At 49.6% G+C, this 22,875-nt stretch overlaps 1 protein-coding gene across 1 annotated transcript in view; it reads right to left on the bottom strand.

Moving 5' to 3' along the window:
* Window positions 1-18,934, bottom strand: part of RBM19 (RNA binding motif protein 19) — a 169,289-nt gene extending 150,355 nt beyond the window's left edge. Inside the window, 15 exon segments of the mRNA XM_006876968.1 lie at window positions 1,026-1,226; window positions 1,518-1,628; window positions 2,435-2,531; window positions 3,360-3,481; window positions 3,789-3,919; window positions 5,540-5,743; window positions 6,822-6,893; window positions 7,664-7,742; window positions 8,419-8,499; window positions 10,234-10,508; window positions 11,471-11,663; window positions 11,880-11,918; window positions 12,086-12,205; window positions 15,384-15,566; window positions 18,893-18,934. Of these exon segments, the coding sequence (XP_006877030.1) occupies window positions 1,026-1,226; window positions 1,518-1,628; window positions 2,435-2,531; window positions 3,360-3,481; window positions 3,789-3,919; window positions 5,540-5,743; window positions 6,822-6,893; window positions 7,664-7,742; window positions 8,419-8,499; window positions 10,234-10,508; window positions 11,471-11,663; window positions 11,880-11,918; window positions 12,086-12,205; window positions 15,384-15,566; window positions 18,893-18,928 (1,944 nt within the window). The 5' untranslated portion in view covers window positions 18,929-18,934.
* Between the last annotated feature and the right edge of the window lie 3,941 nt (window positions 18,935-22,875).

Genomic DNA, 22,875 nt, shown 5'->3' with positions numbered 1-22,875 from the left:
TTGCTCCATGGACGGGGGGCACCATGGCCTACAAAGCATTGAAGAGCCTCCTTGAGGCAGATGGAACAGTGCTCCCCCTCCCCCACCCACCATGCAAAATAAAAACCCCAAACCCATATCTATGTGCTAATGCTCAGAGCCTGGGACCTCATTCAAAAAAGTGTCTTTGCAGATGTCATTATGTTGAACATCTCAGGGTGAGACCATCCAGGGTGATGCAGGAAGCCTGAAGCCCAAGGACAAGCTTCTTCACAAGACACACAGGGAAGAGACAGGAAGAGAGACAAGAAGTCCCCATGAAGGAGTGATGCTGCCGCTAGCCAAGGAATGCCAGGAGTTTACAACGGAGCATGGCACTGGCGACACCTTGATTTTGGACTTGAGGCCTCCAGAAATGTGAGAGAAGAAACTGTTGTTATCTTAAGCCACTGGGCTGTTACGGCAAGCATGTTGTTGTTAAGTGCCATCGAGTCGGGTCCGACCCATAGCGACCCTGTACAGGGTTTCCGAGGGTGTAAATCTTTACGGGAGTAGAAAGCCTCATCTTTCTCCCGCGGAGCGGCTGGTAGTTTCGAACCGCTGACCTTAAGGTTCGCAGCCCGATTCGTAACCACTACGCTACCATAGAAAACGAATAAACAGCTGTATCTTTTCTTTTTAATCAAGATGCAGGAGATAGCTCTACCAGAACTGCCTCTCCACGGATCCAGGGTGATGATTCCGATTAGCAGGGAAAAAACAGGAAAGGAGAGCCAGAGTCAGACGGAAGCAGCACTCCTCCTGGAGGAAAGGTCAGAACTGACCTCTCCCAAACCTCCCACTCAGAATGGTTCCCGAGAGTGGCGATGGGGACAGCAGGGGTAACATTCACAATCAGGAGATCAGTGGGTGGTTATGGTCAGCACTACGCTACTCAGAAACTCTACACCGAGTCGCTAGGACTTGGAACCGACTCCATGGCACTTCCCAACAAGCACCTAGCACTAGGAGCCTCTCCCCTGCTCCGAGGCTCACGGCAGACCTACCTTGGAATAGGCGAGCTGACGGAAGGCCTTGCGGGCCTCCAAGGGCTCCAGGAACTCCACAATGGCGGTGATGCCACCTTCCGGCAGCAGCACGCGGCCTAGGCTGCCGAAACGGCCAAACAGCTCCTGCAGCTCGGCTACCAGGGTGCCGGCAGGGAGGTTCTTGACCAGCATTACAGTCTTACTTCGTTCTGCTGCGGCCTGCGGGGAGGGAATGAGCCAGGTTATGGCACTGGTCTGAAGCTGTTTCCAGACTGGCAGGGGAGAAAGGACAGTGATCTGTGTGGGCAGACCACGGTCCCTAAGTGACAGAGTCCCAGTGGCATGAGTCAAGGTCTGAGCCCAGCTGACATTCTGACTTTCTTTAGAGACAATGGAAACCTGTATCCTAATACCTTCTGATGGACTGGGTCCACAGGCCCACAAGCACCTCCCAAATGGGGATGGTCATAAGTGGTTGGTGGCTCGCTGAGCTGGGCAGGGAGCACCCACCTGGCTGAAGGAATCCAGACAGACCCCGTTGTCTATGAGGAAGCGGCGCACTTCTTGGACGAGCTGGGTCTCTCCCAGGGCCATGCGCACAGCCACGCTGCCCTTGGTTTCCTGTGGCGGAGGGAAGCAAGAGGCCCTGTGGGCTACTGCCAGTCTGTCCTCCTCATTCTCACCAGCCTGAGGAGGAGGCCTGGGTAAAGACAGAGTCCTCAATGTATCCCCCACCTAGACTGATGGAACCCAGACTCCTTGGATGGAGGTTCAAACCCATCCAGAGGTACCTTGGAAGAAAGCCCTGGTGATCTCCTGAAAAAATAACCAGCCTTTGACCAGTCTGAGGAGCACAGATCTAGCTGACACGCATGGGGTCATCAGGTGTCAGACCAATGACTCTCTTCTGTTGCTCTCAGAGACGGAGGAAATGGGGAACAGAATCTGGGAGCAGAGGGCTAGATGCCTCTCAGAGAGGTCAGGGCACTGTGGTCCGCAGACCGCACCTCGTTCCAGCCTGAGCAGGCTACTTTCTGTCCTCGGGCCTTGGTTTCTTCATGTGGACAATGGGGCCAGCAGGAGCACCTACACTGTAGGGCTGCTGTGAGGACTGACGTGCACATGGACCCGAGGAGACCAGACATGTGCCCAGAGCAGCTGGGTACCAGGAGAGTTCCCTGCCAACACAAGCTCCACACAACGAGAAGCCAGGGCACGGGGTAGCCTGGGATCATGCTGGGGAAAATGCTCACCAAGGATCCTCCAGGAAGACCCAGAAGATCCCTGCGACTTTGAATGAGAGGCCCAGAGCTCGGGGAAGACTTAGCCCAGGACAGAAACCCTCTACCCCCATTGCTTTTGCGCTGGTTCTGTCTCCCCTCGAGCCTGACCCAGAGTCAGAAAGGTGACAAGGACCTCTCACTCACGTGGTCAAACACTTGGCTCTTGGTGGCGTTGTACTTCTGGGCGATGGCATCGGCCACGGCATTAGGCCCCATGAACAGCGTGTTCCAGTTGTGAGAGCTGAGGGGCAGAACAGGAAGTCAGCCCGCACTGAGCGAGGAGAACACGTTCTCAAAACCCAAACCTTGGAGAAATGGGCTCACAGTGCTTTCTGAGCCTGGAAAGCAAACTTCTCTCTGCAACATACCCGTCACGAGCTAGGTACACAGAACCCAGAGAAAGCGAGAGTCATTCTGGTGTTAATGACACCTGCTGGTTGTCATTGCAACACAGAAGCCCCCACTGACAGGCAGGTGCTGGGCCTAGGTGTGTGCTGGACCAGGAATCAAACCCAAGACTCCCACATTCTTCCACTGAATTAGCACTACCTCATCTTCCCTAGCTCCCTAACTCATACAGACTAGGAAGAATGTCCTGGTGATATACTTCCCAAACTCAGACAATGAAAACGCTCCAGATCACGATGCGCATCCAACCCTGGGATGGCGCACGACTGGACAGCTCTTCACTCTGCTGTGTGTGGAGGTGCCATGGTTACAGCCAGCTCAATGATTACAACAATAAACATCTGTCAGGCACTTATTCTGTGCCAGGACTAAGCACTCTGCGTGGATGGGGGGAGCAGGGGGTGGTCCACAAAGTCTGCAGGAAACGTTCATTCCCCTTCTATTCCATTTGCTTCCAAAATTCTTTGGAACCCCCTTGTTTTCACTCATTTCGTCCTTACAGCCACTTAAAACTGAGGCAGCACTACTCTTCCCATACTGCAGATGAGGAGACTGAGGTTCAGCAAGTTTACGGGTGAGAGGAAACCCATGAGGGAGTAGGAGAAGCCTGGAAGGCCAGAAAGAGAAGGTGCCTCAGAGACCATGAGCAGGTGACAAGGACCTGGAGCTGTTGGCTTTATCCTTGAGCTCCTTCTTCTTCTTGTAGGACGAGGATCCCGGGGTGTCTGCGTCCTCGCTGGCTTCCTTCTTGATTGTGGACGGCAGCACGTGGAGCATCCTGCCCTGGAGGGCGACAAGAGGAAGTGGGTAAGCCAAAGGTCACCCTCGTGCGGGCAGGGTAGGATCAGCGTGGAGACGCTGCCTGGCAGATGGAATGTAAGGTAGTGTGTGAGCCTGTGGTCACCACCATGACTGGGACATGGGACTTAACACCGTGATGGCTCATCTGACCCAGCCTCAGCTTACATGTACCATGGGTAACCTTCCCTTCACAGCAGGCATGCCATTGATGAGTGCTGTCAGGCCTGAGGCATGGTCTCTCTCACACACACACATACATGCAGGTGCACTCGGCAGCGCAGGCACTCACCTGGAACACCTGGCCGTCTACTTCTGCGTAGGCCTTCACTGCGTGCTCAGGGAACATGAAGGTGATGAAGGCGAAACCCTTGGGTTTCTTGGTCAGGCTGTCGATGGGGTAATGGAGTTCAGACAGGGGACCTGAGGACAGGATGGGAGTAAGTCTCAGACAGGGGACCTGAGGATAGGATGGGGGTCAGTCTCAGACAGGGGACCTGAGGATAGGATGGGGGTCAGTTTCAGACAGAGGATGTGGGAACAGGACTTGGGTCAGTCTCAAACAGAGGACGTGGGGACAGGACGGGATCAGTCTCAGACAGGGGACCTGAGGACAGGACAGGGTCAGTCTCAGACAGGGGACCTGGGGACAGGATGGGATCAGTCTCAGACAGGGGACCTGTGAACAGGACAGGGTCAGTCTCAGACAGGGGACCTGGGGACAGGGCGGGGGTCAGTCTCCTACGTCGAGGGCTGGGACTGAGTCTGGGTGAAAGCAGTGTTGAGCACTATTGAAATGACTGGAGATTGGTCCTAACAGGTAAGAGCCTGGAATGACTGCGCTGGGTCGGCCACTGCCTACACCTGCTGCGAGCCCAGCCTCAAAGACCTTTCACAGTCCTCTGTGAGGGTACTTCAAGATGTTTGTGGAAAAATTCCCCTCTCTTTGAATCCCACTTTTCCACGAACTCAATGAAGCCCCAGGTATATTATCTTAGGATACTAAGAGCAGAGGCAGGATGGAGTCAAGGCACCGGGGCTGAAATCTTATTACAACACATGTGGCCTTGTGCAAGGGAACTGGCCTCCATGTGCCTCAGTTTTTTAATCTGTAAGATGGGACAGTAAGAGGACCTAACTCATAGAACAGTGGGGAGGGTTCTATGCGTTCCCACTCTGAGTAGTGCCTGGGTCATGGCAACAGATGTAAATGTTTACTGTAATGTCAGCATTCCCCAATAAAGGCACACTGCTTCTTCATCAGCGAGGTTCCACTCCCAGCAGCAGGTGTGGCCACGCCCCTTCTCACTCTCTTCACCTATCCCTGCGCCGCGGTGAGGCAGGGTACAAGTCTAGAAGGATCCAGCAGGCTAGGCAGCAGCGGACACAGGCTCAGAAGTCACACCCAACCCTGAACAAACCTATGTGGTCCTCCACAACCCACAGCTGCCAGGAGTCCAAGAGTGGGAGACACGGTAGGGGACCTTGAAAGCATCAAGACCTCACCCCGTGCGAACCATTTTCACTTCTTTCTCTTCTACAACTGCAACTCTACAAAGGCAGGCTTGTGAGACCAATTTGTACACCAAGCCTTCACATTCTTGTCCCGAGAAGCGCTAATAAAAAACAGCAAAACCACCGCAACTCTAACAACAGGCCTAGCTGCCAAATCTATTAGGACACGGAGTGGCGAGTGAGACACAGAGACACAGAGTGAGACACTGCTTTGTTCAGACCCACAGTGATGGAGGTTCAAGGGATCTCAAAACAGACATCCAAGTTGCTCTGGCTCTGAGTGTGGACAGGGAGAGAGTAAGAGTTCTAGCAGCTGAAGACCACCTGTGCTGTGATCGTGGTGTACACCCTGCTGACCCCTGACTGCGGAAAGAAATCCCGCTATCTTTTAATTCCACGAACTTCCCCAAGCTCCCCCACACATCCTGTGGCTCACTCCACCCAGCAGTGCCAGGGGAGCTAGGCCCAGTTTATAGATGAGAAAACAGAGACAATTTGCCCGAGGCCAAGAGCTGGTGGGCGCCCTACCGTATTTGGAGAAGAGCTTCTCCAGCTCCTCCTCGGAGCTGCTGTAGGGCAGGTTTCGCACAAAGAGCCTCCCTGAGTCGGCCAGGTCCTCCTCCTCCTCATTCTCCCCAAGGGCCCGGCCCTGCCAGGACTTGGCACACTTCTTCAGGGGCCCCTTGGCCGTGGCAACTCCCTTTTCCCGGAACACTTCGATATAGCGTCCGCCTACAAGAGCCACAGGTCAGAGCTCATGTCAGTGACCCAACTGGGGATTCCAGAATCTTCTCTGCTGTTCACCAAGATGCTGTGGTCAAGGTGCCAAATGACAACACCTGACCCCACCCTCTGGGGCCAGACCTGCATGCCAGTGTCTAATCAGAAAGCCCTGGACCCTACTCATCCTCCAGGTTCTGCAGGAAGGCCTGTTAAGAGTCAGCCCAGACCATGGTGATGTAGCCTATGAATTCCAGCACTTCTTGTCTAGCAGGCCAGGCACTGTGGCTCTCCTGCTTTGGAAAAGGTCTTATGTGACCATGTAACACCGGACAACTTCTGTGTCCTATTCCTAAAACTATTCATTGTTCTGTGTGCCCAACTGAACCATGACTGTCCCTACACACACATTTCCCACCCACCAACTGGTCTTCTAATTAGACCCCTTAGATTTCTCCGCCCTCCCTAACAGAACTCATGACTTCACCCTGGGTCCATGGTCAGACCCGAACCACTCATCCATGGTCAAAGATCGCGTGTCCTTGGCTGTCATCCAGGTGACCTCATGCTTGTTGCTTCTTCTACATGTACCCCAAGCCCCCCACAGTCAGCTCCCTGGACCCCTCTGGGTGCTACTGCAATATCCTCTTCTCCGTGAGGCCCAAACAGACACAACTGTTGTAACTATGCTCCTCCCCTCGGGACCTATCTTTTCCAGAACCCTCGTAGGCTGAACATTTGTCCAGAGTAAGGGCTCTGTCTTGCTTTTTTCATCCTGCTCTCTTTATTTTCTTTAATTTAGAAAATAATAGCCCTTCCAGAAATAGTTAGGGAGGTCTGGAAAGGCGAATTTTTGGTCTACGTCTCCCAGAGGCCAAGCACTCGGGGGGCTTTACTTCTCTAATCCAGCACAGCGTTTCCGTTCCCCTGACTTTTCTTGCCTGTTCACCTGGTAGCCCATGCTGTTTGCGGGTGATTGGGTTCCTGAGGGCAGGGTCTATGCCTGTCTGCTCATGGCTGTCTCTCAGAGCCCAACACAGTGCCTAGCACAGAGCAAACACTCCATCAGAACCCACCAGGGCTCTCTTACCCATGTATTCCCTGTTGCACTTCAACGCTTTCTTCACTTCCTCCTCACTGCTGAAATCCACAAACACGTAACCTGGGGGAGAGGGGCACAATGACTGGGTAAGGGCTGCAGGCCTGCAAGCACTAATTGGGCATCGCAGATGAACACACACACACACTAGGGACTTGGGGACGTCTGAGCAGAGATGAGTGGGGAGACGGGTATCTTTGCCACCCTCCCGGCAAATTGCATTTGGTGGGGGAGTGTGGAGGCCTGTGGCCTGGCTTTGTGGCTGAAGACTCTGGACATGGAGTCAGCAACATAGGAGCCCTTGAGCTTCCTCTACACTTGCACTGATACCTGGCCATTGTGCGCTCCCTGGTCAAGTTGGGACATGGAGTATTAACTCAGTTGATGCTCACACTGAACAAACAGCCTTCTTTGTCCCTAGAGCACTCATGGAGAAACCAAGGCCAAGTACTTTGTCCAAGATCCCAAGGCTCGTGTCGGAGCTGAGCCTGTGATGCCCTGCTACAGTATCCCAGTACAGACGGCACTACCAGTGTCAATTCTCAGCATCTCACACCACTGCTTGCCAGTAGAGTGGCCAAAGGACTTAGCCCTACACAGCCTAGGACTGTTCACATCCCTGTCAACGGAACAGGTGAGTACACCTGAAAGTGCACAGGCTGGAGGAGAGGAGGGAAACACAGGAAGACTGTATTACTGTTCTCCAGCTTCAGGGGCAGGTGACAAGAGGTAAATTCCTGGGGAAAGATGGTCACCCTTAAACTTTCTTCAACTGCCACACCTCCCATCTTCAGTCTGCCTCTCGGGCCCTCCTGGAAACATCCCACCCTTACCTGTTTTGTTCCCATGCACATTTCTCACTATCCGAATGGCCACTGGTTTCAGAGGTGCCAGGAATTCCGTCACATTTTTCTGTGTGAAGAAAAAAGGTTTTCCCCCTTTCCTCAGTCCAGTGAAGGAAAGAAAGGTGCAATCCAGCAGAGAGACAGGTTTTGGGCTTTAGAGAGAGTTCCAGGGCCTTTCCCCTCCCTTCCGCGTCTCTCTCTCGCCCTTAAATCCTGCATCTGGTCATCACAAGGAGTCCCTGGGCCACACAAAAGGCTCCTACGGTTGTGACAGACACCAGAGCACCCACCTACTGCCATGGAATGGATTACAACTCACAGGAACCCCAGGGGACAGATGCGAACTACCCCGGAGTAGTTCCAAGGCTAAACATCTTTATGGACTGCCGCATCTTCCCCTCACTAAGTGGTTGATGGCTCCAAACTGCTGACCTTTGGGTTCACAACTGAGTGCGTAGCCACCATACCACCTGGGTTCCTCTTCCTACCCACAAACCCTTATGTAGTTACCAGCTTCCCTCTCTTTTTTTTAACAGAAAAGCTTGCTGAGTCCTGGCATAGTCAGTCAGGGTGTGAGGCCAGTCTGCCACCATCTTGGTAATTGTCCTTGTTTCTTCATCCTTTGGTCCCCGATCCCTTCCAGCTCCCGTCCTCAGCTCATCACAGGCACCCATGCTCTAGACCCACCCTTGCCTCTCATCCACAGGGGGCTCTGCTTGCCCTTGATCTCAGTGAACACACACCTCTGTGACATTGAACGGGGCCCCCCGCAGCTTCACGGTGTGGGGGGTGGTGGACTCCTTCTGGGTGGCTGGTTTCTCCATCTGCATGACCACAAAGAAGACACAAACATGCACGGTCAAGTGTCTGATGAGGGAGCCCGGGAATGCCCACCAGGCTCTGTGTCTAACACAGAGGCAGAGTCTGGGCAGAGGTGGAGATGGGAGAGTGCAGCCGTTGTGTGTACCCGAGAAGGGGCTGGACCAGAGTCCGGCCAGCACTGGGCACGCTCTCAGGAACCAGACTCAAAGGAGGCGGCCCTGAAGGACAACAATTTTGTTGCTGTTAAGTGCTGTCCAGTTAGTTCTGAATTATAATGAGCCTGTATTGGGTTTCCGAGGAGCAGCTGGTGAGCTTGAACTGCTGACCTTGCGGTTCAAACCAACTTTGCAGTCCAGCGCATTAATCCACAGCGCCACACCAAGACTCCTAAGGCCAACACTACTTGCTGTCAATGATGCCAGCCTTGCTCCGAACCAAGTGCGCTACAGACACTGGCTGGCTAACTCTTTGTAACAATCCTAGAAGGACTACGGGTTTATGATTTGTTCTTGTAACTCTGGAATCCCAGAAACTTTGAAAAAAAAACAAATGTTTTTGGTAGCCCACTAGGCAACAAAACCTGCCATGGCCTGCACTCATTTGCCAGTGAAGCTGGACTTGAGCCATTATTAAACTCGTTATAACTACTAACTAGTTGCTGCTGAGTTGACTCTGCCTCATGGTGATTCAGTGTCAGAGGTGAACTGTGGCCCGCAGGGTTTTCAATGGCCGATTTCTCAGAAGGACAATGCCAGGCCTTTCTTCTGAGGGAGACTCAAACCTCTAACAGCCAAGCACGTTAACAGTTTGCACCACCCAGGGACTCAAACGCTGCGTATATAGTATGACTGAACATACGTTTTCCTGCAGAAATGCATGTGCTTGATTATGAACTGCTGCCCCAGGTCCAACCAGGAGTGCCAGATTGCACAGAATACAGTGTTTTCTGAAATGTGAAAAGTTCTGCATTCCCAAGCACACTAGGCTCCCAGCATTGGGAGCTGGGATTCAGGAGCCAGAGCCATGATGAGCTTCCCTTTTATAGATGAAGGTTAAAGGCTCACCAAGATGAAGCATCACAGCCAGGATCAAACTGTTATTAAGCATCACAGCTGGGATGTGAACCCACAACAACTCTGTGGGAGGAGAGAGGAGGGGGACAGAGCCAGGAGTTCTGAACTGAAGGAGCAGAAATGCTGTGTACAGGGTTCTCTCTGGAAGGGAAGGGAAAGGGACCCACGGCAAAACCTGTCTCTGAAGCAGAGAGGATGTGAGGTGGGAGGAGAAGTGTGATCTAGACTAGGCCTCAGCTTCCTGACCTGTAAAATGGAACAAGCAGAATTCGTACTCCACATATTGTTATGCTTTGCAATAACACAGCAGGCAAGGTTCCTAGCACACAGTAGATGCTCAATTAACTTTACCCGGTATCTTCAATGATGGCTCATCTGTCTACACTGTTACGAAATTCCAAGCACACGACTCTCACATTGTGATCTAGCTTATGTATGCCCCACAAACCAAGGAAGGCAGGCAGCAACTCCAGGTAAAGGGGAAGAAACTCAGAGAGTGGCAGTGACTTGCCCAATGTCACACAGTAAGCACATGCTAAGGTTGAGACTGGAAGCCTGGCCTTTGGACTAAACATCGCCTCTCCTCCACTCTGCCCGCCACACCTGACAACAGAGGAGCCTGGGGCAACTCGAAGTGTGCTTGACCCCCCTTAGCCCCAGTACCTCAGTTCTGGCTTCCTGTGAAGGCCCCTTCCCGGATGGGACCCCTGGCTCCTGGCTGGCCCTCTTCTTCTCCATTTCCGGCTGGGCTGGGGCAGTGGAGGAATCCTTATCCTCATCCTCACTGCCTTCCTCACAGTTCACAGCTTCATCTTCACTTTCTTCATCCTCCTCAGAGGAGGAAGACGACAACTCGGCCTTCACCATCTTGGATTTCAGGTAATCCATGTCCGACAACTCCTTCTGCACAGCCGCCTTGGGCGTGAGGTCTTCCTCAGCTGGCAACGCAGGAACATGGAGTCAGCGACAGTGTGAGCAGGTCTCAGCCTTTCTGCCAAAGGCCACGTGCGTCACCCCGTTCAACACTCCCAACCACCTCATCTAACAATCTCTGTGACTCAGGCACGACTAGCGTCACTGACCGTGCTGATAGGGGCCATGACTGCAGAGAGAAATGTGGAACAGAACTCACAGTCTTAAACAGACTGGACTTACTGGACTGGTTGAGGCTAGTGGGCCCCACAAGACTCTGGCCCTGAGATGCACTTTAACCCTTGAACTGAAATGAGCTCCCGAGGTCACCTTGTCGCTAAATTAATTAAAGAATAGCACCTGTGAGTCCTGTTCTCCTGTAAAAAACCATCTTATCTGACACTAAGCAGACAACAATTACTAGAAAAACCAACATGAGAAGATAACGGAGCACGGAGACTAGAGTCCTGGAAACGGAACCACCAGAACAGACATGATGAAAATGCCAATACACTGTAAAAACCGTAACCCATGTCACCAACAATCTGTACAAATTGTTGAATGAGTACCTAAACCTCTGCAGAAATCACAATAAAATATGATTTCAAATCTAAACATCGCCTCTCCTCCACCAGAGCCTCCCTGAGGACAATCCTGGTGTATTTCTGGTCTTTTCTCTGGCGCTCTTGTGACGACAGAACCCAACTGTGAGCTTCCTGGTGTTGACTGCTCATCATGCTCTGGAATGACAACCCTCCTGGGGCAGGAGTTCTCTTCTCTGTCACTCACCATGAGGTCCCACTGCCTGCAGACTAACAGAGGTGACCAGCACCAGTCCGAGCAGAGGGCCTGAGGGACACACACACACACACACACACACAGAGCCCTGGGGCAGAGTGAGAGGGCAGTGACTAGCATCCAGGGGCCTCTCACAGACCAGCCGGATGGTACACATAGGGACTGCGTCCAGGCACAGAGATGCCCTCACCTCCTGGGCCTTCGCCGGTGTCCTCCTCCTCACTCTCCTGCCCCGAGTCTGAGTCGAAGTTCAGGTAGTCGCAGGCCGGCTTGCTCTTCCCTCTTGCAGGTTCAGCATCCAGGGCATCGTTTGCCCAGGTGGCAACCTTCGTCCGCCTCTGGTGGACTGACAGGAACTCCCGGAACTCAGTGTCTCCCTTCAGCTGGTGGTACCGAAGCACAGGCAGCAGGGGAGCGGAAAGAAGAGAAGAGAAGGGTCACAACGGGCTGGACCCCTCCCAGACAAAGCTCAGGGAACCATGGGACTTGGTGGAGGGGAAAGTGCACAGGCATTATAGTCCTGGGCCAGCTCTCACCTGCCCAGCCCACACGTCCCAGAACCACCCCCAGATCCCTTCTGATCCACAAGGCAGACTCACCCTCTCCAGTTCACAGGTAACCTTCTTCTTCTCATCGTCCTGGAAAGAGAAGACAGAGGCTGAGAGGGACAGGACAAAGGAGCTGCCTTTGCCCTGAGGAGGTGAGGAGGTCCACCTCCTGGAACCATCCCAGGAGGGTCTCAGAACATTCCATCGTCACTGCCCATCCCGACCAGGGCTGTGCCCACCTTGCCAACAAAACGTACTTGCTTCGTTTCTGGGGCAACAGGCTCTTTTGAAGGCGTCTTGGGCAGGCTTGGTTTCTGGGCGTGTTTGCTCCAGGCTCGGGGCTTTGTCGGGTCCCCAAATGACTTGCAGAACTCTACCTGCATGGGAAAGAGGATGACGGTCACACCTGTTACGTCCAGTTAGGGAGCTATGCTTCAGCAGCTTTAAGCATTTTCATGCGGGAATCGCCACTCATTAGCTGAACCAATGACTTCTCTGCCCTTCAACTTGGCTTGGAGACCCTTGTTAATGTGCTTGGCTGCTAATCCAAAGGCTGGTGGTTCAGGTCTATCCAGAGGTGCCAAGGCCTGGCCAGGTGGTTCAGGTCTATCCAGAGGTGCCAAGGCCTGGCCATATGCTTAAGAAGAATCAGCCCGTGAGAGTCTTATCGAGGACAGTTCCACTCTGGACATGGTAACCACATGTATGCAGTTACCATGAGGCACAACAGTCTCAATAACACCTGTCACTGAAATCCTTGGCTTTCCCCCTCCTCGATGCCATTATGATTCAAAGTGCACGTTTACTAAGGAATTAAACAGTCCAGGTACCGCATTAAAGTGCTCAACCTGCAGTGATTCCTGGAGACTCACAGCAATGGGTAGAAGAGCCAGGACTACCCCACACCCCAGACCAGGAAACAGAAACAGACCAAAGCTGTGCAACTTGCCCTACTTTTATTAGGTGATAAATGACAGAGAGGGGACTGGAACTCAGGGAATCTGGCTCCTGGAATCTGCAACCTGCACTGTCTGCTCCGAAGGCTGGCTGCGAGGGTGAAACAGGATAACGAGGGCTACGTCTTTAGTCATGGTCTGTCACATGACGAGGCTCAGCAAATGACTGCCAGGGTCAGTCTTATTTCCACGAGGCCCCAAGATCATGAGCAAACTGGGGTGACTACGTGGGTACAATGAGTGTCTGAGCTAACTCAACCCCCAAGCTCCCCTCCCCTCTAGCGCCCTTCTTTACTGAGACCCCTGTGGGAACCGACCCTGCTGGAAGACCCAAGATTGGCTTGGCCACAGTCAAGGACTCCCCTCTTGTCACACCCCTTTCCGTGTGGATTTCCAACATAGTTTTGTTTGTGTAAGTGACACACGCTTAGTGTATACATCTCAAACACGGAATAATGACCTCAATTCCTACCACACAGAGCGAAGTGATGACTACAGTTGGCTTTTATTATTTGCAGTAACTATGTTCTATAACGGGTGGGGAACGTCTGGCTTGTGGGCCTTATAAGGCCTTCGAAATCATTTGGTCTAGTCCTATCAAAGCAGCTTCAGTTCCAGCCATCACATTGTTGTGAAGCGCCACTGAGTCAGTTGTGACCCATAGTGACCCTGTATAGGGATTCCTAGGAGCAGCTGGTGAGTGTGAACCACTGACCCTGCTGTTCAAACCGATTCTGCAGTCCAGTGCATTGACCCATAGTGCCAAACTGGGACTTCAGCCATCAAATTAGGGGTGAGTTAATTAAACGTCTGACCAAATACAGCAGGCTAATTTTTTATGTTGATATTCTCGTATGGTCCACGAATTATGTTAAAAATTTTGGCAGAACAAAGGTTCCCTACCCTTGCTGTATAGGAGTCCTAGTGCGGTGTTGTAGGTTAATGCGCTGGACTGCAAAGTTGGTTTGAACTTCAAGGTCGACAGTTCAAGCTCAACTAGCCGCTCCTCGGAAACCCTGTACAGGGGTTGCTATGGGTTGGAAATGACTCAACGGCACTTAACATCAACAAACAACGACAACCCCTGTTCTACACGGTCACCATAAATAGAGACTGAACAAATACTGAGCAATTGCTTTTAACGGGGCATACTGCGTTACCACATTTTTGGGAGCTGATGAATACATAACCTTGTTCTGTGTGTGTTTCCGTTTGCACCTCTTACTAATTTTATGCTGTTGGTTCATGAATATTGAATTCACAGTCAGCAGTTCTAAATCTCATGCCAGAACGAAGCAATACATGTGTGTTCTCTATAGATGCTTCCCAGCCTGCTTGCACTTCAGTGGTGATTTTAAATAACAAAATCACCAACAAAAAGCACCCAAAGTCTGTAAACCGTAGCACAAAATACAACTCAAGAAGGACACTTGCTTAGTGTGTATGCAAGCTCAGCAAAGAAGGCAGAGAAGCACGCTCTTCCACCTTAGCTAGGAGTGCATGCACTGACGACTCCAATTCTTCACTGCTCTGTGCATGTCCGTACACAGCCACACAAGTGCAGCGATTACTGAAATCACGGGGTGACCAATATATGTTGGGGAGCAGATGATTTGCAAACACGAAATGAGTGAAAAATTAAGGTCAAGTGCATCTTGGTGAAAATCCCCGCCTCCCCCGCATCCTTCAACAGGTCCAAACACATGCAGATGGAAGGAAGTGACGGAAATGGGATCACATGTCATATATGTCCCCAAACTCTTGTGTTCTAAAGGGTCTACACATGTTTCACTAAGTCATTAAGTAGGAACGAGTCAGCCAGGTGGGCGCTGCCCTGACTAGGCTGTGGCTCCCTGCACATCCCCTATCAGAGACCTGACAACACCACCCAAAAGCGTCCTGCCGTCCCCACTGGCTACCAGCTCCACGAGGGCAGGGGCCAGGTGTATCACTTTCACTCACTCGATGCTCGCTGAAGGCCTGAGTCAATGAATGATACAGACCAGTGGTTCTCCAAGTATGGTCTCTGGACCAGCAGCATCAGCATCACCTGTCAGCTTGTTAGAAACGCACATTTTTGGAAGGCAGAGAAGAGGACATGGAGAGAGACAGCAGCTGAGGACTCTAAACTCAAGGAAAGAGAAAGGCTGCGTGCTGGAGGCCAGGAGGCAGGCTTACAGAACATGCCCTTTGGTTGTGTGTTCATCAAAAAAAAAAACCACAGAGAGGATAGAAGCAATATTGTTGATGCACGGAGGAGATTATAATCATTGCAATGAGACAGTAAGTGTAAAACTGATGTTTTCCCATGTAAGCTCTCTCTCTATTCAAAACTAAAACTTAAAAAAGAAAAGAAATGCATATTCTTGTCACCTCTCCCACTTTCCCACATCAGAAGCTCTGGGGATGGAGTCCAGGAGACTGTTCTAACAAGTTATCTAGGTGATTCTTCGCCTGTGAGTCTGTGAACCTCTGATATCAATAACCCTAGTGGTCAAGTCTGAAAAGGGATGACAGTCTTTTGGGCCCAGTATTGAGCACAGCATCGATTGATGTCACCTTGAACAAGCAGGCAAGGGTGGGGCCTGAGTCAACTCACCGTGATCCGGGCTGTGTCGATAAAACTCTTGTTAAAATGGTTCAGTGCCGTCTGAGCCTCTTCCTCAGACTTGAAGCCGATAAAGCCAAACTTGCGGAATTTACCATCTTTGGTGAACTTCAAGCTGCAGTCTGTCAGTGTGCCAAAGGCGGTGAACAGCTGCTTGAAACGCTCTTCCTTCATCTAAGACAGAAGGGGTGCCAATGAGGGAGGTTTCGGGATGTCCCCAGATAAGGACACAAAATGAACGGGAGATGGGAGGCAGCAGGGTTCCCCAAGGGTGCCCTTAGATGAGGAAGTGGGCAGATGCTCTGGAGTTAGACGGAGCTCATGATCTGGCTCTAACACTTACTGCTTCTCTGGCCTCGAACAAGTCCCTGACCCAAGTCACTGATGAAGAAAGCATGAGTCAGGATGGCTGCAATACTATGTCCCTACCCCAGGGGTGTTCTGAGAAAGACCAACTATAAAAGGAACCCAGCATCTTGCCCGATACCCACAGTCAGTGCGCTTGCGCATGAGTTAATTCCGACTCAACAGTGCCCTTCAGGGCAGAGTAGAACTGCTCCGTGGGGATCTATACAGAAGTCAACTGCCACATCCTTTTCCCCCCGTGGAGCGGCTGGGGACTGAACCTGTGGTTAGTAGCACAACACTTAAGCACTGCGCCACAAGGTCTCCTTTGGCTGCGTGGTGGTGGTGATGGTGATGATCCATGGAGTCAGTTTAGACTCACAGCAACCCTATATAGGGCTTCCAAGGCTGTAAATTTTACTTACGGCAGCTGAAAGCTTCATCTTTCTCCGGCAGAGCGGCTGGCAGATTTGAACCAACGCAACTCATAACCAATAAGCTACCAGCACCACAGTTGATTCATGTTGTCATTGTTAAGTGCTGTCAAGCATGTTCGGACTCATTGCGACCCTGTGTAAGGTTTCCGAGGAGCAGCTGGTGGTTTTGAACTGCTGACCGTGTGGTTCAAAGTCCAGTACTGTTCCTACAGCACCACACCAGATGATTCACAGTGGTGGTGGTTATATGCCGTGCAGTCAGTTCCAACTCGTAGATAGCTACCCTGTACAGCGTTTCCAAGGCGGTAAACCTTTACAGGAACAGAACACCTCATCTTTCTCCCGCAGAACAGCTGGTAGTTTTGAACTGCTGACCTTGAGGTTAGCAACCCAACTCATACCCACTACGCTACCAGAGCTCCCTAGTTGATCCACACTGGACAGTTAATAAATGCTGCTCAGACTAAATGAACGAAGGTGGTAAGCTATGTAAGTGGCTGCTAATGTGGTAGAAAAATAATGCCTTACCCCTTGATGTCTGTGTCCTAGTCCCTGACTATGTTATCCTACGTGGCAAAAAGGGACGTTCTAGGTATGATTAAATTGAGGATACTGAAGATGGGAAGATTACTCAGGATTATAAGGGGGCTAATGTAGGAGTCCTGGTGTGACCTCTAGATAAGCATTCGACCATAAGGTCAGTTTGAACCTTAAGGTCGGCAGTTTAAGCTCACCAGCCGCTCCTCAGAAACCTTACACAGGGTCACTATGAGTTGGAAATGACTCGATGGCACTTAACAACAAGAAACATAAATGCAAGTCACTGTACCTCAGAATTTTTAAACTTTAACACAGGTACAAGACTGAACCTAGGTTTAGGGTGAGAATTACAAAAGTCAGAACTGACTCGAGGGCACTCCATCACCACTACCACCAGACCATATGGAGGAATGTAGGTGTGGTGCGCACTGGACTGCTAACTGCAGTCACTCCTCAGGAAACCTATACAGGTGGCTATGAGTCAGAACAACTCGACGGCATTTAACAACAGCAGGTGGTGGTGTATACGTGCCGTGGAGTTGGTTCCGACTCAACAGTGACCCTGAATATGGTCTCCAAGGCTGTAAATTTTTACGGGAACAGAGTCTCATATTTCTTCTGCAGAACTGCTGACCTTGAAGTTAGCGGCCCAACTTGTAGCCACTACACTACCAGAGCTCCTTAACAACAACAGAGGGTGAAAACTGAAGTAGGTTCCTCATCTTTTCTAGTATGGGGAGGTCTCAAGGGGTAGAGGAGTGAGCATATTATTGGTTCTACAGAGATGTCTGTGAGAAATCTGAGACAAAACCAACCATCAAAGCAGCATACTCCTGGAGAGAGAGATGGAGGGTAGGAAAGATATCCCCACACACCAGAATTTAAAAAACTAAAACACAACACAACAATAGATGTGACTTCTGGCCCACTCTTCTACTCTGAGATATTCCCAAGGGGCAAAGTCAAGAGTACACATACCATCCAAATGGCACATTGGGCTGGTAATAGCAAGGTTGGCAGTTCAAACCCACCAGCTGCTCCATGGGAAGATGAGGCAGTCTGCTCCATTAACTAAACAAAGTCTAGTAGCCATTCTATTCTGTTTTATAAGGTTGCTGACAGTACAAATCGAGTTGATGGCAGTAGATTTGAGTTACTACCCAGCACCACATGGTGTAGAAGCTCTCCTTCCAAAGGCAGTTACAAAAAAAATCCGGTAATGATCCGCTCAGGTGGTACTGCACCCAATCATCTGAAACATTCACCCATTTCTGTTGCTTGTCATGTACCAACTGCAGCAACTGCTAGTAACTAAACAGAGGAGTCCTGGTACGCTGCTCAAGGATAATGCGCTGGACCGCAAGGGTGGTAGTTCAAACCCACCAGCTACTCCTCGGAAACCCTAGACAGGGTCACTCAGAAGTCTGACCAACTCGGCACTTAACAACAACAGAGACAAGCAAGACTGGGCTATTTACTTAGTGAAAAAACAGCTTAAAGTTTTTCACATGCCATTTGTTTTCTTAAATTACTCCTACTCGCCCTAAAGAAGTCCTCGAATAGTCGTGGTTAAGAGTGCGTCTGCTAACCTCAAGGTCAACAGTTCGAGAAACATGAGGCTTTCTTCTCCTGTAAAGATTTACAGACTCGGAAACCCTGTGCAGGGTCACTACGAGTCGGAATCGACTCCACAGTACTTAACAACAACAACAACAACAACAACAACAACAACATGTGTCCATTAGGTTGTATAGCACGCAACCACCACCACCACCACTTGCCTAAAGGCGCTCTGGTAGTACATTGAGTAACAAGATGGGTTGCTAACTAACCACAAGGTCGGCAATTCGAGTCCATCAGGCACTCCGCCGAAGAAAGTAGAGGCTTTCTGCCCCCGTAGAGATGTGCAGCTTTGGAAACCGTATCACAGGGTAGCTAATGAGTCGGAATCGACTCGACAGCACACCACCACTTGCCCTAGAGTTAGAGAGTCCATCGAAAGACGAGAGTGAGAATTAGAAGTATTCTTCGGAGCAGTCATTATCTCACTCCAGTTGACAATGGGGATACATGGAGTTCTGATCCAGAGCGAAAGCTCAAGTCTTCTCAGCAGGCACCGCCCCCTCCTGCTCCGTGCTGGCCCGAGTTTCATACCCCAAGTTCAGTCACTACACTCACCCCACTCGGGAGGTTCTTCACGATCAGTCGTGACATGGCGCCTGGTCCTCAATCTCCTAAATCTGTCACAACCGGACAGTGGCTTTCCACCACCAAAACTCACGCTCTCTCTCTGGGCGCCGCCATCTTGGACAACCCGGAAGGAAGTCACGTGGCCCAACCTACCCTGGCCACATCCGGAAGTAGGCGTGGCTAAACCAGCGAAGTCGTACTCCAAGAAGCGGGCGTGAAGACTTTTATTTGGCGCAGGCGCAGGCCATTTGGCTGACTCGGAGAAACTAAGGCGGCGGCGATCGGTAGGAGGCGCAGGTTACTAATATTGGCGTAGGGTGAAGGGGAGAATTGTGTGTAGTTCACACAATGTGTTCCAGCGTTGCATAGACGTCTTGTCCCTTCTTTATTTTGTTGATGGTGGTGCTGGTGTGCCGTGGAGTCGGTTATTTTATGATGAAGTCCTGAAACAGCCGTGACAATTAAGGCAGGATTGAGAACTCCTGTTTCCCATTTAGAAAAACATAAGAAACCTGAAGCTGAGAGAGTTTGGCAGTCATTGTGGATTAGGAGAGTGACAGTGTTGTTATTGTTGTTAGGTGCCTTCGAGTTGGTTCCGACTCATAGCGACCCTTTGCACAACTGAAGGAAATACTGTGGGATCCTGCTCCATGCTCACTCACAATTACTGTTCCTTTTGAGCCCATTGCTGCTGCCACTGTGTCAGTCCGTCTCATGGGGAGGTCGGACTCTTCAGTTGACCTTCTGTTTTTCCAAGCATGATGTCCTTCTCTAGGGACTGGTCCCTCTGATAGCATGGCTGACGCTGTTAAGTGTTGAGTTGGTTCCAACCCAGAGCAACTGTTTAGGGTTTCCGAGAATGCCTGGTGAGTTTGAACTGACGATCTCGTGGTTGAAACTGACCATATGGCCCAGGGCTTATCCTACAGTGCCACACCAGGACTCCATGGCTAAGTAGGAGAGGTGAAGTCCTGCCATGTTGCCTTCTAAGGAACATTCTGGCTTTACTTCTTCCAAGACAGGTTGCTTTGTTCTTCTAGTAGTCCAGGGTACTTTCAACGATGTTCATTCACCATCATCGTCATTCAATTCATGAATTCTTTTACTGTCTTCCTTATTCATTGTCCAACTTTCATATGTTGTTGTTCTGTGCCATGGAGTCGGTTCCGACTCATAGCGACCCTGTACAGAGTTTTCAAGGCTGTAAATCTTTACGGGAGCAGAAAGCCACATTTTTCTCCTGCGGAACAGCTGGTAGTTTCCAACTGCTAACTGTGAGATTAGTAGCCCAATTCGTAACAACTATGCATATACATGGTTGTTATTAAGTGCCATCAAGTCACTTCTGACTGTATAGGGTTTCTTAAGAGCGACTGGTGGGTGTGAACTGTCCACGTTGCTTTTCAAACTGACCTTAAAGTCCAGTGTTTATCCTCCAGCACCATACCATTTAAAATACATTGGCTTGGGACAGGGTACCTTAGCCCTCAAACTGATGTCTTTGCTCGTGAACACTTTAAGGAGATCTTTTGCAGATTTACCTAATGCATTATGTCTTTTGATTTCTTGACTACCACTTCCATGAGTATGATTATGGATCCAAACAAAATGAAGACTTTGATAACATGTTATTTACTGGCCCAGTTGTAAAGATTTTGTTTTCTTTATATCCAGGTGGAATCTATACTGAAGGCTGTGGTCTTTTATATTCATCACTAAGTATTTTAAGGTTTCTTTGCTTCCACCAAGCAAGGTTGTGTCATCTACATACAGCAAGTTGTTAATGAGTCTTCCTCCAATCCTTATACTACATTCTTTTTCATATAGTCTAGCTTCTCAAATTATTTGCTCAGCTGAACAAGAGGTGGACTGTCTATAAGTTTGGTAAAAGAATACAACCCCGGCACACAACCTTTCCTGATTTTAAACCATTCAGTGTCCCCTTGTTCTATTTGAATGACTGTCTCGTGGTCGATGTACAGATCCCGCATGAGCACATTAAAGTATTCTGGAATACCCATTCTTCGTAAAGTCATCCATAGTTTGTTATGATCCACACAGTCAAAGACCTTTGCCTAGCCAATAAAGTACAAGTAATCATCAGTCAAGAGCCACCTGACATCAGCTACAATACCCTCATTCCATGGCCTCTTCTGAATCTGGCTTGAATTTCTGGCAGCTTCCTGTCGATGTACAACTGTAACCATTTTAGAATTATCTCCAGAAAAATTTTACTTGCATGTAATGTTACTGATATTGTTGGGTCACCTTTCTTTGGAATGGGCACAAATATGGATCTTTTCTAGTTGGTTGGCCAAGGGGCTGTCTTCCAAATTTCTTGCATAGATGAGTCACTGCCTCCAGTACTACATCAGTTTATTGAAAGTATTTGTATTCAGTTAGTTCATGGAGCCTTGTTTTCAGACAGTGTCTGCAGTGAAGCTTAGACTTCTTCCTTGATTGAATACCAATGGTTCTTGATCATATGCACCCTCTTGAAAAGGCTGAACATTGACCAATTCTTTTTGATACAGTGACTCTGTGTATTCCTACCATCTTCTGATGCTTCCTTCATCATTCGCTATTTATTCCATAAAGAATCCTTCAATATTGCAACCCGAGGTCTGAAATTTTTTTTGAGTTTCTAGCTTCAGATCTTTGCACATTTCGTTATAATACTTTGTCTTATCTAGCTGCTCTTTGAAATGTTCTGTTCAGCTGTTTTACTTCCTCATTTCTTCTGGTTTCTCTACATTCAAGAGCAAGCTTCGGAGTTTCTTCTGACGTCCATTTAATTCTTTTCTTTCTTTCCTGTCTTTTAAATGAACTTTGGCTTTCTTCATACATGATGTTCTTGATGTCATCCCACAATTCTTGATGCCATCTCACAGTTTGGGCTTTTGGTCATTAGTGTCTAATGAGTGCTTTGCATCTGTTCTTGAGATGGTCTCTAGATTCAGGTGGGAGATATTAAAAGTCAGATTTTGGCTCTTGTGGACTTGTTTGAATTTTCTTCAACCTCAGCTGAACTTTCATATTAATAATTGATGGTTCCACAGTCCGTCTCTGGCCTTGTTTTGCTGATGCTACCGAACTTCTCGCCACTGTCTCTTCCCACAGGTGTATTTCATCTGGTGAGATCCAGGTGCCTTTTATGTTATTTTTAAAAACTATTTGCAGTGAATAAATTATTGGTCTTGCAACCTTCTGTCATGTGGTTTCCAGCATCATTTCTATCACCAAAAGTATATTTTCCAACTACCCTGATCCTTCCTCTGTTTCCAATTTTTACATTCCGATTACCAGGAATTATGAATGCATCCTGATTGCAGCTTGGTCAATTTCTGATTGGAGAAGGTGCTAGAATTCTTCAGTTTAATCAGTGCTGGCTTTAGTGGTTGGTGCATGAATTTGAATAATAGTGGTATTTAACCGGTTTTCCTTATGTTGTTGTTGTTGTTAAGTGCCATCGAGTCGATTCCGACCCATAGCGACCCTGTACAGGGTTTCCAAGGCTGTAAATCTTTACGGGAGCAGAAAGCCTCATCTTTCTCCTGCTGAGAAGCTGGTAGTTTCGAACTGCTGACCTTGCGGTTCGCAGCCCGATTTGTAACCACTATACTACCAGGTCTTCCTTATAGGTGTGTAGATATTATTCTATCACAGACAGCATTGTTTTTCAAGATAGATCCTGAAATGTCTTTATTGACAGCATTTCTCTTCAGTTTGTAGTTCCTGGCATAATAATCCAAATGACTGCTTGATTCAAAATAGCTAGTTACCAGTCCATTTCAGCTCACTCATGCCTAGTAAGGATAGCAATCTTTATGTGTTTAATTTCATTTGTGACAACTTCCAATTTTCCTATATTCACATTTCATATGTTCCACATTCCAATTAAGGAGCTTCTGTTAGCGTTGTTGTGGTGGTGGTGTGCCGTGGAGTCAGTTCTGACTCATAGCGACCCTGTA

Source organism: Chrysochloris asiatica, unplaced genomic scaffold (genome assembly GCF_000296735.1).
Source record: "Chrysochloris asiatica unplaced genomic scaffold, ChrAsi1.0 scaffold00438, whole genome shotgun sequence".
NCBI lineage: Eukaryota > Metazoa > Chordata > Mammalia > Afrosoricida > Chrysochloridae > Chrysochloris > Chrysochloris asiatica.
Note: the sequence above shows the minus strand (reverse complement) of the source record. Positions and strands in the feature narration are given on the sequence as shown.